Source organism: Pseudopipra pipra, chromosome 6 (genome assembly GCF_036250125.1).
Source record: "Pseudopipra pipra isolate bDixPip1 chromosome 6, bDixPip1.hap1, whole genome shotgun sequence".
Classification (NCBI taxonomy): domain Eukaryota; kingdom Metazoa; phylum Chordata; class Aves; order Passeriformes; family Pipridae; genus Pseudopipra; species Pseudopipra pipra.
Genome location: NC_087554.1, coordinates 7,109,258 through 7,125,462, shown reverse-complemented (window position 1 = coordinate 7,125,462; position 16,205 = coordinate 7,109,258). Strand labels below are relative to the sequence as shown.

The window sequence follows — 16,205 nt, the reverse complement described above, 5'->3', positions numbered from 1 at the left end:
TATAATGTATTATATATATATATAATATATATATATATTTATATATATATATATATAAAGAGGCAGAGATGGACCGACTACTAGATAAGCAAAAAAATACCTCAAGAAATAATTTCACACAAAGGAAATGGAATATGAGAGAGTTTAACTGCACTACAAGTGGTTTATGAACTGCTGTAATTACACCTGCTTTTAGTAGTGCCTCAACAGGTCAGTGTTGCTGGTTGGTTACAAAGGTACTGCACTATCAAACACACTGGGAGGCAAAAATCTGTAGAGTTGTCTGTTGGTGGAGTCCCAAAACTTTGATTTTCCAAAATAAATCAGAACAAAATCTAACCTTGTTTTAGAAGTTCTTCTTGATAATGACAAAGCAAAGAGTGGAGATCCCTCCGTATAGATAACATGGTAATTTTGGCCACTGTTTAGCATGTTAGTGATATAACTAATAAATACATAACATAATATACAATATAGACATAATATATACAGAATATATTTATATGCAGTGGACTTTAATCTATGTATATAAAATGTAATTATTTTACATTAGGAAGGATTTTAATTTCACTACTATTTTTCTCTTTCTTTACACTTACCTTTGTGTCATGTTTTGAAAGGGGGCTCCACACTGCAATCTTCATTCACACTGTCCACAGCTCAAAACTGACATTAAGCACATGCTTATTTTTAAACACATCCTTAAACACACAAAAAAATCAGCAGGGCATAAGTATCTTTTAAATGCTAAATGAAATGGAATGAATTTTAAAAGACTCTAAAGTGATTTCCAGTCAAGCCCATTAAAAGTCCATCAAGGTATGGGCTTCAAGTTGGATCTTAAATAAACCACAACTAGTTGACATGAAGCAGTTATTATCCAAAGTTTCTTCTTCCGCTGCACCCCTTTCAGGAAACAGAAAGGGATTTGTAAGCACAGGTACAATCTTTTGTATCTGAAAAAAAATAGCAATTGAAAATATTATATTTATATTACATTTTCCTTAAGGAAAATGAATATGGTTAAATTGCACCAGGAAATACTAACAGACACTTTCAAATCACACCACACTTAAAAGGGCCCAGATTTTTATTATCTCTGTGATAAGAGGAAGAGCAAATGCCCATGGGAATAAAGAGGAAGATCTCCATTTCCTTCATATTTTGCACTCTTGCAAGTGTGATAGCCCAGATTTTGTAATGCAGGATAAACAGGATGGCTTCCCATGTCCTGCAGAACTGGATAAAAACTATATGAATCCACAGAAATCAAAAAAGGTGGTAATAAAACTGCTTTGAATGCATAAGGGGCTGAGTAGGCAACAAGATCTCAATGAAGTCTTCAGTAAATTGTTTTTATTCTTTAATTAAATAATTGCTTAAGTAATCCTGCAATAAAGAATTAGAAGACTTGTTTCTTAAAGGCACTACCAATTTATCTACAAGCTTGATTTTGCACAAAACAGCAAAGAATAGGGATGGTTAACTGAAAGAAGAAAAATGGATCACTGTGCCTATTCTCCCAGTCACTCATTATCAAAGGTATATCTTCAAATAGACAACATTTCACTTTCCCACTGTGGTCTGGTTTGCTGTTGGGAAATAAAAAAACGGGCAGAATCATCATTAAAATTAAGAACCACAGATACAGACAAGGGGTTAGTTACATCCACATTTAATTTATTGTCCTCTGGCTGGATTTCAAGTCAATGACATGCATTTCAGGCATTGCAGGCTGTTTAGTACATTGGCCATCCACCATAAATAAAATCTGAGGCTGAAATCAATAGACCTGACATTTACCCTGTTCTGCTGCATAAGCACAGCCCAGCTCTCACGTCTGAGTTTTAGGAGGCTTCAAAACACAAAATGATAAGGGCTGATTAACAGTTATTAATGACGAGCCTGTAGGAAGGCGAGAGTCGTGAATGGGTCAGAAAATTTGGATGGGAATACTGGAGCTGAACTCTGACATCATCATGTGAGCTACCAAGAGATACAGAATTAAGTACACAAAGTGGCAACCTTCACTTTTACATGACACAGAAATTTATCAAACAAAAAGAACTTTTTATTTTCTTTTTTTTTTTTTAAAGAAAGGTGACTGGGCCTCAGGCAAAGCAATACAGTCTTTCTATTTTTACGGTAGAAAATTCAGTTCTTAAAAGCAGATGTCAAATTGAGTTGGGTATGTAGTAAGATATAGGATGTTTGGCTTAGTATAACACCCATCTAAAAGGAGACAGTTCACTTGGAACAGTTTATCTCCTTTTGCAAGGTAAGTTAACCAAAAAATCCTAAGTCACTATGGCCTTGGACATGTAGTCAAATCCTTCCGTGCTCTAGTAAGGTCTTTATTTAAGGCTGGAAATGAAGGTACCTTGCAGGGCTTTGGTGTCAGAACTCACTCCATGCCAGCTGACACCTGAACATGCAGGGCATCAGTTTGTCCAGCAGGCACCACACACCACATCTCACGTGTCAAGGCTGGGCCACTGGCACTCTTGGACTACCCAGCAATAGGATTCCCCCCAGTTTGTCCAAATCATTTAATTGGCAAAAGTCTGTTCCCAACAATAAATCCATGCCCAAGCTGGAGAGGAAGTCATTTGAGTCAGTCAGTTGTCACTCCTTCCCCTCTGTCAGCATGTGGCTTTCTGAAGGATCTTCACTCGGTTGCAGTCTCGACACGTCATTTCTCTCTCATCAGATCCCAAGGTAAGAGGTCCTCTAGCTCCATTTACCTTATCCAGCTCTCCCCATTGTCAATTCAAATCTGAAGAAGCCTTTTGAAGTCTCTCAGTCCTCTTTCCTTGTGTCAGGAAACCTTCGGGACAGCTTATAATCTATATAAGCACTAAGGCAGGACCACAAAATGAATCGTATTAATATAATTACAACCAGCAAAATCATCAAAAGGGCCGATTCCATATTTAAGCTAGAATAATGAGGTAATGTGAAAAAAAATACTCTGGGAGATCTAATTATATAATGCAGCATTCAGTTCTGCACGGCCAGCCCAGCAATTCCTCTAACATTCCAATCAAAGTGATCTCACTAGCATGTGAGAGAAGAGTCCAGCTGACAGATTTGGGACATGTAACGTACTATTTAGTCAAGAGGCCCCATGTGCTATTCATAAAGAATTAACAACTCTTATATTGACAATGACAGTATTGTCAGAAGACCTTTGGAAGGGGGGGGAAAAAAAAAACCTCCATAAACTCTGTCTCTGTGAAGTTGGACTTTTTTTTTTTTTTTTGCCCCTTTTTTCCAATGCTGATGTAATCTCCAAACATCTCCAGCAGCAGCTGCTCAGCGAAACCAGGCACCTTCTCCCTAGTCCCTTTCAGCAGCACACGCAGCACTTTCCAGCTCCCTCAAGACAATCAGGGCCTTTCTTTCACCAATTAGCTATCACTTCAAGAGTCCTGCGCTGTCCAACGAGCTCTTAAGAATGGTCTTTGCAGGAAACAACACTAGAGGAGCGTGGTTTTTTTTTTTATTTTCCCCCTAGACAAATGAAAAGGGGAAGAAGGGAGGGAGAGGAGGGGGAGGGAAAAAGAAAAAAAGAAAAAAAAAGAAAAAGAAGCACAAGAAAACAAATCAGAACACACAGAAGCTGTCCAAAATGCATCGCTCATTTAGTGCATCGACAGAAATGTCCTCGAGAGCCAAGGCCAGAGCAAAGCACACACACAAAAAAACCCTGCTCTTACTTTCTCTGGGAGATAGTTTGTTCAGTTGAATATGTTAAAAAGGTTTTCATAGAAAGAAGTGCTCTCGTTACAGCAAGTCCCTGAGCTGCAGGAACTAAAGGGGAAAGAAACTCCTGTAGGATTATGCTCTATTTCCTTATTTGGCTCTCCAAATGTAAAGCAGCATTATTTGAAGGAGACATTGTAGGAAAAAACTCGGTTTAGCTCACTTTAAATATAGATGGCTTGATGAAATGAGTAATTACTGGAACTGCTACGATCTTTTCAAACTTACTCCACCAGCAAGCTCCTTTCCCCAGAAACCGCACTTTCCGCCTAAAAAAGAAATGAGAGACTGATTCAGAAATGTAAAGCTTTGGGAATTCTACGTTCTCTTTCCTTTAAAATCAGGGAATAGGTACAGTAATACCTTGAGGTCCTTGTAGATGCCAAGGCCTCGTCAGAATTAGTACAACCCCAGGATCCAGTTCAAGAAGAAAACAAGGAACTTTTATAGATGTTTAAGCAATTCCTTGCCTGGGCCTGGACAAGTAGAGCTGTGGAGGCAGAAACGGGAAGGATCAGCAGTAAGTGAAAGGACTTGGATGTGGTCCAAGCAATAGCCTGGCTGCTTCCCTGATTTTCAAAAATTCTGCATTAAACCAAATGTCATACCAAAATACTGACTGCCAACATTCTCTCAAAGTGCCATTTTCTGGTCAAATTTGTCCTTGATTGGGGTAACCTCATGAGAGTCGACACATTGCCTTCTACAAGGCCAACACATACATCTACGTTGCAATTAAAAATAAAAATAGCCTGTTTCCTTTTATTGACTGTGTATCAGAAGCAAAGCCCTGGGCTTTGTAAACAGTTAAAAGGCACAGCAAAGCAAATACTCTGAGGGGTTTCAGGAGTTTCTTTGCACTAATGGGTTCTCTCACCTACCACATGGATTTTTTAATGGAGTTGGAAAGTGTCAGAACTGATCAGAATGCTTAGAGGAAAAGAAAGTCTGATGTATTACCCTACACGCATTTATGAAGGAATGTGAATCCACTCAAATTCCTCTGCACAGGAAGGCTCAATCAAGGGATGGGTACACACAGTCAGGATTAAGAAGGAATCTTTGTGGACGTACACTGAACAATGAGCTTCTTTTTTATACCTACGGATCTCAAAAGATGCTGAGTTTAAAGGGACTGCTCCTTTCAACTAGCAAAGATTTTTGCTAAAAAAATGTAGCAGGCTGGAGAGAACAAACATATCTACAGATACATATGTTACTGGGGCCACCTACAGTCATAGGAAAAAGGATGAAAGGGACCCAAAAGGTCTGTCAGCTTGCCCTAAAGCAAGATCAACTACGCCATTCCTGACAGCTGTTTCTCTAACCTGTTTCTTTTTTAAGAGACTGACATCCCCACAGATGAGAAGAAGGAAATCATCATCTCACCTGAAGAGGATTTCAGCAGGAAAAACAGTTTGACAAACTGTTCAGTGGCTCTACCTGCTACAACACAACCACTGTCAGCTCCAGCCAGGGGCTCTACATTACATACACACTTGGGCAGCTGGCTCACTTTGTAGCTGTAAAATAACAGCTAAGAACATTAGCCAGTAACATAATAATTATAATAGTAATGCATAATTAGCTAATAACATAAAATAGCAAATGTACTCGTTGAGGCAATGACATCTGCCTTTATCCAGAAAAGCAATATCTGTCCACCTGGAGGGATGTCACTGGATGCACCTGAAAGTTCATCTTTGGTGACAACCATCTTCCTTCCCCCCGGTGCAATCCTGCTGGATTGCTGGAAACCACCAGCAGGATTTTAACCAATTCCCACGTGAGCTAGCGGGGCTGTCATGTAATCCAGCACATCCCATGCCCTGGCCACCAGCTCCAGCCCAATCCGTCCGCAGACACAAGCCCGGCGGCTACTTAAGGGCACGTGAGGAATGAACTGGGGGGTTCATCCCGGTGCCAAGTGAACAGGTGCCTCCTCCCCGGGGCTCACAAGTGCTTCTCAGCCCTGAGAGGTGTCAAAGCTGGAACAGAAAGCGCACATCCCTGGCGCCTGGCACCGGGACAGGCTGGGGACAGGCTCACACAAAGCCGGGGAATGGCAGCTCCATGGCTCCGCATGCCACGGCTGTCGGCTTGGCACTCCCCGGCGGGGCTGCGTTTGTTCACACGGAGGAATGCTGCTGGGCATGGAAGGACAGCGCTTTCCTGCTTGGATTTCACTTCTTAGGGCAGATTTCCTCCCACAGAAAATCCGTGGCACAGCACAAGCAGGATGAATCTACGCGCCGGATGAAAACTGGCACGGCTGGGTTTGGGAAAGGCGGTTTAACACGGATGGTTGTTCTTCCTTTCTTTGTAAAGCCTTTTGGGAACGAGCAAGGAAAAGCACTATGCAAAGTCTATATATTGATAATCACTATTTGGATTTTCCAAAATTTTACTTTTTCACACAACAGATGTTCCTGGCACCGTTTTTTTAATGATTTGCCTTTTTGTGTCATATCACCAATAAAAGCATCCTCTCTGTTCAGAGTTTATTTTGTTAAAATCATTTCTCAACTAGTCATCTCCCTAGAGAGCAATGGCACGATAGAACAGTATTCCTGATGGATGATATTTTATTACTAACATATGTTTTCATCACATAACCAACATTATTACCCTGTTCTGTTACAACTATTTATTAAAAAAATCCTCTAATTTGGAACTATTTTTAAAATTCCATATTTTTCTTTTAAATTAGTACATAATTAATTATCCTGGTAATCAGTGCCCACTGAAGGGTAGTTTGGCAAAAATAATTATGTATTATGCAGTTTTGTTGACTTTAAAATGTAAGGCAACAGGTTTCACATCTAATTTTCCAGTTCCCCTACAAAGCAGTCTATCTCCTAAAATATCACTACATTCCTAAAATTTCAAAATATCAAGTGTAGCTACACGTGACAAAGCAGAGAATACAACAATAATCAATCATAAAACACTTCCTGTTGCCATCAGTTTGAAATATATCCCAAAACATTAATAAATTAAAATTAAAAAATAGAATATATTACTTACTGCATTTTGCCACGCATTCAAAACTCAGGATATGTTACAAATGAAAACAGCAAATAGTTGCAGTAGTTGGCATGGCTAACAAGAAGTTCCCAGTTCTTTGTTAAGAGAAAAAGAAAAATTCAAGACCAGCACTTATCTCTCAGAATCATGTGCCTTCTACAGTTATCAGAGTCAAAAAGGCACCTTGCTCCAGTTTGCATATGTGAAATCTCCTGAACAAGCATTCTACATCACACTGGAAACAAAATGCCAGTTCAAAAGAGCCAGATCAAGGTCTTCACAGCTTTAGAGGACAAAACTTGACATTCAAAGCCAACTCCTGCTTCAAATAAGTTGTGATAACACGCACATATCAAGATCATTCCATGTTGCATGGAGCCAAAGCAAAGTCAACACCTGCCCCACTGCTCTTCTACTGGAAAATCCCCAGCAGAATCCCACCACAGTCAGTTCAATATGCTCGTTTCCACGATCAAGAAAAACAAGGACAGAAATAAGTTACCACATTTATTACATATTTCTTCCCTCAAGACTAATTTCAGTGTCCATAAAACCAGAAGTATTTGTAAAACTCCAGCTCATCCTCAAAGGCCTCGCAGTCAAAACTGAAATTCAATCGCAAAAGAAAGGGCACAGATTGCAGGGGGAAAAAAAGAACAACATAATGAAAGTGAGGGGAAAGGGTTAGGAGAAAATGAAGCAAAAACTTATAAATCAGTCTTAAAAGTCATTACCTGAAGACATCTGTATTTCAAAATACAGACTTGATGAGACCTCTGCAGTTATGGAGCTGCCATTCCATGATCACCTCCATATGCTGCTGGATGTGGCCATACTTGGCAGTAGATATTTTGGTTCCCTTTCATTTACAGGAATTTCTTCCTAGGAATGTGATTAGAACATGACCTGGTGGTAGCAGAATAGATCACACATAAGCCATTGATACTTAGTCATATCAATGAAATAAAAGTTTCATAATATCCAAAATGTCCACCTAATTGTGAACAAACATAAAAATACAAACGTATTTAGCGACTCAAAGGAAAAAGCCTAGAACAAATATTTAGGATTTATGTTATAAAGTTCAGAATAGCTGAGTAGTTCACATAAATTCAGGAGAAAATTTGATTAGTATTATTTTGGACAAAACAGTGTTTCAACTGAAACATCAGTTTTTCAAACACAGAGGTCTGGCCAAACGTGCTTCAGTTTTGACAAAATATTTGTCAAGAGCTGCTTTTCAGATCCATTAAATTCAAGATCAGTACAAAACAGACACTCTCCAAACATTATACAGCCAAGGCACTCATGCATAAAACCACAGTTTGAGTCTTTTGACAAGTGCTGTGGTCACCTATCTCTGGGCTATTCCCACGTCTCCCTTGACTTAAAAATCTTTTTTTTTCCTTCTCACTGTGCACAAACCAGATTGGGACCTCCAGAAATGTCACAGGACGGAAAACTCCCTTCCCTCTTGTCTGTAACTCCACACCTTTGGCAGATTTGGGGGGCTGCTGCAGGCTCCATTTCCTCTGGTTTCACTTGGATGATGCTCCTCCTGTGCTCTACCAAAAACAGATCAAAACCTGCCTCTGGTTTACAGTTAAATTTGGGTTTCCTGTGCATCCTTTGTTTTGACAGCATAAGCCAGTTTAGAGGGAAGCAAACAATGACACAACTGCCATTTTCCTACAAGGTCCATGATGTGAAAAGCTTTGCTAAACAACGATTTAAACTCTCTTAAACTTATCACAAGCAAAATGTGCTTTGGCGAACTACAGACCTTGGAAAGAACTTGAAGATTATATCACACCACCCCTAAAATGCAGTTATTGAAAAGAACCATCATCCTCTGTGCGTGATGGAAGGTAAACATTTCACATGCTGCACTGACACAGCTCCAAACCTCATTTTTCTATTTGAAAATGAAAGCCGGGCATTCAGCAAACTACATTGTGTTTTGAAGAAGTTTTTCATTCTACTAGCAGGTTATCCTGCTTACTTTTAAAGTCTCTTTGCGCACAAAAAGAAGGGGAGCTGGGGCAAAGAAGGAAAGAAAAGAGTCCATTTGAAAAAATTACACTGCTAGATTACAAGAGTTGAAAGCTGGTATGTAACTTTGCTCCGGGTGATCAAACTGCTAATCAGGAATGCTGTCGGGAACAGAATGGAATTCCAAATAAATTAGCCATGTCCAAGAAGCCAATACAACACAGGATTAAGGCTCACAAAGAAAACAAATTTATTCAGCCTACTTTATCAGAATTCTTAATAACGTGTACTAGTTTTTCTCATCGCAGTCTGAGCTCTTCCACTGGAACAGTGGGGAGAAGGAAAAACGAGTCACACTTCATAAATCTACTTGCACAGACACCTAAAAATGTTATGTAGAGCAAGACACACAATACCATTATATATATACATGCATATGCTTATCACAGCCACAGTAGAAACGTGCCTATTTATTTCTCCCAGTTTACTTTCAAGGCACCTGACCAAAGAAAAGATACCACACACTTCCGTGAAAACCTACAAAGCTGAAGGAAAAGTTCAGAGCTGCATGGATCTCCACACCAAAATGAGCTTCAATACCACAGTATATCAACCACTGAATTGAAAAACCAACTACAGAAATAAATCCCTCTCCTGTGTGACCATCCCATGCGTCACATTTTTTAGCAAGTATAAAGAGAAAAATTCCTGTGTCCACGCACCGCAGTGCTGCGGCTGAGGTACTGTCTGCAACTCAAAGCATATTCTATTTTCACCTCTGACAGCATCCCAGAGAAACCATTCATAATAGTTTATGCCAAAATCACAGGAAAATTAAAAGACGTACTTAAGTTTCTGCTTGTCCTTGAATTGGGATTTTAATCCTGATCGGACCGGTTTTCCTCACCTGTGAAACAGAGATTCTGATAGCTTCTTGTCTATACAGTGATTTGAAGACAGAACTAGATTTTCTGAAGCGTTTTAGTAAAAATAAAATTTTTAAAAAAAGACAGATGAAGTACTTCTTGCTGAATCTAGACATGTAGAGTGAAACTGTCCAGTGATACAAGAGCATGGCTTCTGAAAAAAAAAATAGGTAAATCATAAACATATTCTAACTTCCAGCCATCCATTGTCCAGCACACTTATCCACTGGAAAATAAGAGACTGAGCACAGCACCACTTGCATTTACATGACTTTGCCACATTACCTTGAGAATCTGTGCATGCCTGGATTTCCTGTAATAAAATTCACCAAGCAAGTCACAGGTTGAGTGTGAGTGTTGGGGATTTGTTTGTCTGCGGGTTCCCAGCCATGGCACTGCCCTGCTTTCCAGGTGACCAAACTGCACCAGCAGTTTGATACACGTGGTTAGTGAGTTAGGTGTTTTCCAAAGAATTTTTGTTCCAGGTAAAGGGGGACTCCCTGTAAAACACCATTTGTGTCCCCTTCCTTTCCCACAATGAAACAAATTAAATTCTATTTACCATTATCACTATAAGCATCTTAATCAAGCACAAAAGCACACATTTTTCCAAGTGTGACTCAGATTTTTTTTTGGTCAAGTGTTTTTTCTGACCTGTAAGAAGATATTTGCACAAATATGGAAAGAAAAGCATATATATCCCCAAATCATCTCCTCTGGAAATGCATCTCCAGAGAGCAGGGGGCAAAGGATGAAAGCCATTGCTGTACCATCAAGACATGACTGGAAGGGTTTTGCCTATACCCTGATGCCTCCATTAGATGTACAGAAAAAAAAAATTGATTTTAGCAAAATGCATTTAAATTAAATATAAACTGTGTTGCTTTCTCAGAAAAATAAACCAAGAAAGCAATATGCACCAACAAAACTTTTCACGAGGCCCAAGGAAGAAAAAAGTATTGATTTTCATTTTCAAAAGGGTCTCTCCTTAGATAGAAAACGAATTTTTACGATTAACTACTGAAAGAAATGCTTTGATTCAGTGAACAGCGGAACAAGACATTTTGCCAGCTAAAACTATTTGCCAGAGCTTTAGGACACATTCATTTGAGACAACTATGGCAAAAATGAACCACTGATCTGAAAAAATGTTACCTTGTTCTACCTTGATGTGCCAAACAGAGCTGTGTATGCCCTGCATTAATGGATGATTCACGGGCTCAAGCTCAGCACACGTGCAAGCACTTGAAGAACTGGGGTAGATTTCTCCATTTGCAGGACACAGACCCTGGATTTCTGAGGGAAGAAAAGGAGGATGACTGCTGGCAGCGAGCAGCTCCACTTACCCGCTCTTGGCTGGTCGTAGCCCAACGAGATGCATTCTGGGTTACCACATTCAATATTTGCCTTTGCAAAATAATGTCATAAATTACAGTTTGATCAGCAAGTGCGCTCCTCTCGTACCCTAAAAACGGTATTCTTGAGGTACATCTGAGATTTATTTTTATTTTCTCCCTTTTAAAACCACAGAAAATAAAGCTAGTGGGTGAAAGGTAACTGTATCACTTCACAGACACAAGCTGCCCTCTGATTACAACTAATTAAGATATTCAGCAGCCTTAAAACAATACCTTTTTTTAATCAATGTACCCAGACGGCATTCACAGCTTTTTGAGATGACAAATGCCCTTTGAAGGAGTTAATAGGCAAAGGTTTGTACTGGCAATGAATAGGGCTACCTTTAATTGATCCAAGAGCCTTAGAGAGCCGTCTTATAGCGTGATGATGTATTTGGGTTGCAAGTAGGCCAAAATAAGCATAAAGAAAATCTGTAAGACCATGAGACCTTTCATTTTTTTCATTGCAGGGAGGGAAAGGCCGGGGGAGAGGCGGGGGGGAACTGCTGGGGAAAATGAGAGAACTATGATGGGGTTATCTTTGTGCTCTGGCACTTAAAATAGATAAAAACGAGAGAAATTTTGAGGAAAAGAGAGGAAGTGGTCAGGCCATAATTCTGAGAATAAACGTCAAGATGTACGGAAATGTACAAAACAAGGCTTCTTCAGAAAAAAAAAGAAAAAAAAAAAAACCATGAAAAAAAGAGGAGATGACCTAATGGTATAAAGAAACATTGATTAAAGAAATACCCAGAGGGAGAAAGATATTCCATCAGCTTTAACAAACACTGCATGGCCCTGCATTCCCTCTCAACTTCTCAAGTAAGAGAAGAAAAAGAAATATCTGTAGAAAAGGCAGTCACATGGATCCATTTATAATTTTCTCCTAATTCTTTGCTCATCTTTTTGCATGGTTTTGTTCAAGATGTACAGGAAATGTGCACACAAGAAGTGACTCACAAAATTAAACATGATGGATTAGCAGTAAGCATTCTACCCTGAGTAGCCAAAGAAGAAACAAAAAAATCATTTTTATAAGGAATATAAAATCCATTTAGTCATATTTTTTCTTGATGAGACTGATTGTACACTAATATTGTCTAGTAATGACAAAACTAGTCTATCTGTACTTCCAGTTGCCTTTCATAAAAAACTTAATTTTGGCAGAATCCCTTCCTCATAGAGCAAAAGCTAAACAGATTTCCTTGAACTTTCCCAGGTGCAAACTTCAAGCCAAGGTAGAATTTTTCTGGAAAGTCTGAGGCAAATCAGACAAGAAAATTCCTCGACTAGAAGACTATTTTAAAATGGAATTACTGCGTAAGCATATTATCATATTATCCATAACTCTGTATAAAAAAATCAAATAGAGAGATGTTGGGGTCTGAGATTATCTTAGAAGACAGATATAGGAGGAGCTAGGAAAAAAGTTGACATTGTTCCTTAAAAATAAAAAAAAGCAGAGCAATAAAATATCCTGCTCCAACACTTGCATCCAGATGCATTAGGAAAAGTAAGTCAAGTCCACTTTCAATTTGGAATGGGAACAGACAAGCTGTTCTCAAATTCTGCTCATCCTCTTCATCCCAGAGCCATGAACGAGCCCTCTTCCAGCAGCCACTAAACAGAAAAAAGTACAAAGTCTTCATTGTGGTCTGGGTGAAAATGAAGAAAGACTGAACTTACCCCTGTAAGACAAAATAACTCAGATAGGATTCTTCAAAGAACAATACATTCCCATTGGGAATATTTGCCTCCCGTGAGTTTTCCTCTGTGGCACAAAGCTCTGAGGAAAAGAACAGATAAAAACTTCATGTCATAACTTCCAGACATTTTCCTAATTAACTGTCCTAAGCCCCCATCACCAAGCACCACAGAATCAGAACAATACCAAGGTAAGCACCAGCTGCATCCTTCAAAAACCCCCTCACTTCAAGGCACAAACATCAGCAGATCAGGAGAACCAGGGCACGTGGACAGTTTAAATAACACTAATAACACTAATAAGTATTGTTGTTGTTGTTATTTTGAGAAAGTCTTCTCCTTGTTCCTTTCACTTTCAGTTCAGATTCTTAGACTTTTCCTTTGTAATTTAAAGCTAAAAGATTTCCTTCCACTATATCAGGTTACATGTACATTCTAGCCACCATGAGTTTTCTAAAAATAAATAAATAAATAAATAAATAAATAGAAAATTAGGAACTGCAAGGATGTCTAAAGGACGTCAAGTCCTTCGGGAACACTTCAAAACCAACTGCTTTTTGTGCAGAGGACAGCAGGTGGATTGCCCATGCCATTCTTCCAGAGCATGGTGAAGTACCAGTGTTTTATAAAACAGAAGTCAACCCTATCACAAAATAACCATGTCCAGTAGCTTGCTATTTGACAGAAAAAAAAAAAAAAGGTCCCTTCCAACACAAACTGCTTTAGGATTCTATTCCATGAACTGGTATAATCAGCCTATTTGTGGGACACTCCATGCTATTGAAGATCATATTTTCACTCCTGCCTTTACGGACAGAAAAAGAGCCAGCATTCAAATCCTGTTCACACATGTTCACTGAAGAACACACTGGGACAGAAAGGCACTTCTGTGGCAAATACCAGCAAAATCTGAACCATTTTCCCAAATCAAGCCTAAAATACATTTTATAGCTCTGTTTACACAAGGACAAAACACAACCCACCTGGAAGCAAGTGGGAGCTGGTTACCAAGGGCACACCAAGGAGCATGGCAGGAGGGCATCTCCTTACAGACTCGAACTGACCACCAATGCAACACCAAAATTGTAAGAATCCCATATACACACACTTATCTGACCAAAGATATACTGATGAGAAACTGAGGCATAGAAAGCCTGAGCGGAAATGAAGCCTGATTGTCCAACCTGCATCTATTTGACAGATGCCTCTTAAAAACTAACAGAATCAATGTATTTTTAAAGCCAGTTCATACCGTACTCCTCAAGGAATTTCTGTATTTGGTTAATCTTCACCCCTGCATACATGTGCACACACACACACACTTGGAACAGCTGAAACCAAGACTTAAAGGTGAGGAAGGAAAGCTGATGCAGAAAGAGAAATGGGTTTTTCAGTGTCAGAGACAAGACCAAAACCTACTACTTTTTGGTCTTCATGCCAGTGTTCAGACAAAAGTTTCCCAGGTTCCTTATAAACTGAAATAACCCTCGCTGTCCTGAATAATTTATCCCTTTAAAGTGATCTCCAGCAAGCTTTGCTTAAGATCTAGTTGAGTCTCCTTGCAAAATGTGCTGTTTAACTGCACTTTAATTACGCTGCCATCTACAATCCCAGGCCCAAACACAGCACACAGGGAAATAAACCCCTCAATGTTTTCCCAGAGGAGGCAGGAGGGGTTTCCACGCTGTATCATAGGCAGCAACAGGCACAGATAAAGTTGTGCCTTCAGCTCCACCAGCGTAAATCCTCAGCAACTCCACACTGACAGAAACCTCACCCTAAACTCTCCATGGACTCTCCTCAACTCATCCGGGATACTAAGGAAGAAAACTTTGATCATTTTTTTTTCTAAAAATCTGCTTTACAATTCAACATCTTTGATGTAAACCTTTTAAAAGACTGTGATGGCATCAAGTCAGGGACAGGATGGAGGGAAATGTGTTTCCATCTGCGGGGGGATCATTAGGAGGAGGGTTAATAGCCCTGGGCATGCGATCAAATTAAGGCTTGTGCCAGTTTCCCCAGGCTTTCCCTTGCCATCACCAGCTTCCCCAGGCTGGGCAGCTCACCCTCACCTTCTTACCAAAGACAGCTCTTAAGCAGAAGCACGACGGGCTGCTGGGAGGAAACAGAAAGACAATCAGACAACTAACTTATATGGACAAAGTATGAAACGGGCCGAGGGAGGGAGGGAGGGAGCCTTTGATATCTTCACCTTCGCAGAGATACGAACCCCACGCGCATTCACAGCCCGAAAGACGGGGAGGCGGCAGGAATTCCGACCTTCCCAACATGTGGACTGCAGCACTGAGGCAGCACAGAGTCTAAACAAGGCTGGAGTTAGCATTCAGAGCACACAGCCCAGCAGAGTATGGGAAAGGGATAGAGCAGCCCAAAGAGCTGGCGCCACGAACTGACGAGCAGAGCGCAAGTGATAAAGATTTACTGCGAGAGAGGAGGAAACAGTCCGCTGGCCCGATTAGAGCTGTGAATACCGAGTTGTTCAGGGAGGATTTTGCAGCTGACTGATCACAGGCTGTCGGAGCAGGCCTCGGACAACAGCTGCAAGGCTTGCTGGGCTGCAGAAACAAAAGGCGCCTAGCACGGTGCAAAGAAAGAGTTGACAGGTTGTTGTTAGCAGTGGCAAATGTGTGAGGTATGTCACTGTGTGTGAGACGGGGTGGGTTGGGTTGGTGGGGAAGAAGGAGGGCAAGAAGCACAGGCAGCGCTCAGAAAAGGCGGGGGCATGGGGGGGCGGCGGGGGAGGGAGCAGGGACACAGGCTTGGTCAAAGCGTTTTCCTAAAATCAGGCCGGTGTTTGTGAGGGGGACAATCACAAGGTCTGTTTACTGCTGCCAAGATGAATTAGCCCATCGTCTCATTTATAGGACGAATCCGGTGGCACAGACTATAAGGTGCATGGCATTAAAGGGACTAATTAGACGATTCCGGCAAATCTGAATTAAGACCCTTTCTTTCTTTGAAAGCTGGTAAGCATTTCTCAGGACTCCAGTCAGATGGCTTAGGTTTTGTTGGGCTTTTCCTTTCTCTTCTGAGAAGGGATATCTTGTGCACTCCCCTAACTCACAACGGTCTGCTCTACATTCTGCTCTGAGCTTCAAGAACAGTTGTTAGGAAGCTGCTGGCATTTACATCATATCTAAAAAGGTCCAAACTAAAATCCTGGATTCTGCAGGAATTCAGTTCCCAGTCCAGGGACAAACTTTGCAGCTGGTCCCTCCTGTTGGAGTGGGCCAAAGCAGAAGCCCACATGAGAACATACCTGAGCTAAGAGCCTACAGCTGAATTCTCTCTCACACATACAAAACAATCTCGGTTTTTCAAAAGCTGGCTTCTAATCTGACACCCATCCACCCCCTCCGAACACAGGGTC

General features: G+C 40.5%; 2 protein-coding genes across 7 annotated transcripts in view; both read right to left on the bottom strand.

Moving 5' to 3' along the window:
- Nucleotides 1-1,659: 1,659 nt before the first annotated feature.
- On the bottom strand, nt 1,660-3,431 carry SMIM38 (small integral membrane protein 38). The gene has a single exon (XM_064657205.1). The coding sequence runs from the start codon at nt 2,998-3,000 to the stop codon at nt 2,800-2,802; it is 201 nt and encodes a 66-aa protein (XP_064513275.1). The 5' UTR covers nt 3,001-3,431; the 3' UTR covers nt 1,660-2,799.
- A 496-nt stretch (nt 3,432-3,927) lies between these two features.
- Nucleotides 3,928-16,205, bottom strand: part of TPCN2 (two pore segment channel 2) — a 63,491-nt gene continuing 51,213 nt past the window's right edge. Inside the window, exons 27-29 of one of the 6 annotated variants that reach the window (XR_010431135.1) lie at nt 5,155-12,893; nt 4,129-4,255; nt 3,993-4,034 (exon numbers count right to left, since the gene is read on the bottom strand). The gene's annotated coding sequence lies outside the window, so the exon portion shown is untranslated. Of the gene's footprint in view, nt 4,035-4,128; nt 12,894-16,205 lie in introns of all 6 variants that reach the window. The other 5 variants (XR_010431137.1, XR_010431133.1, XR_010431136.1 and 2 more) reach the window with 5 other exon arrangements.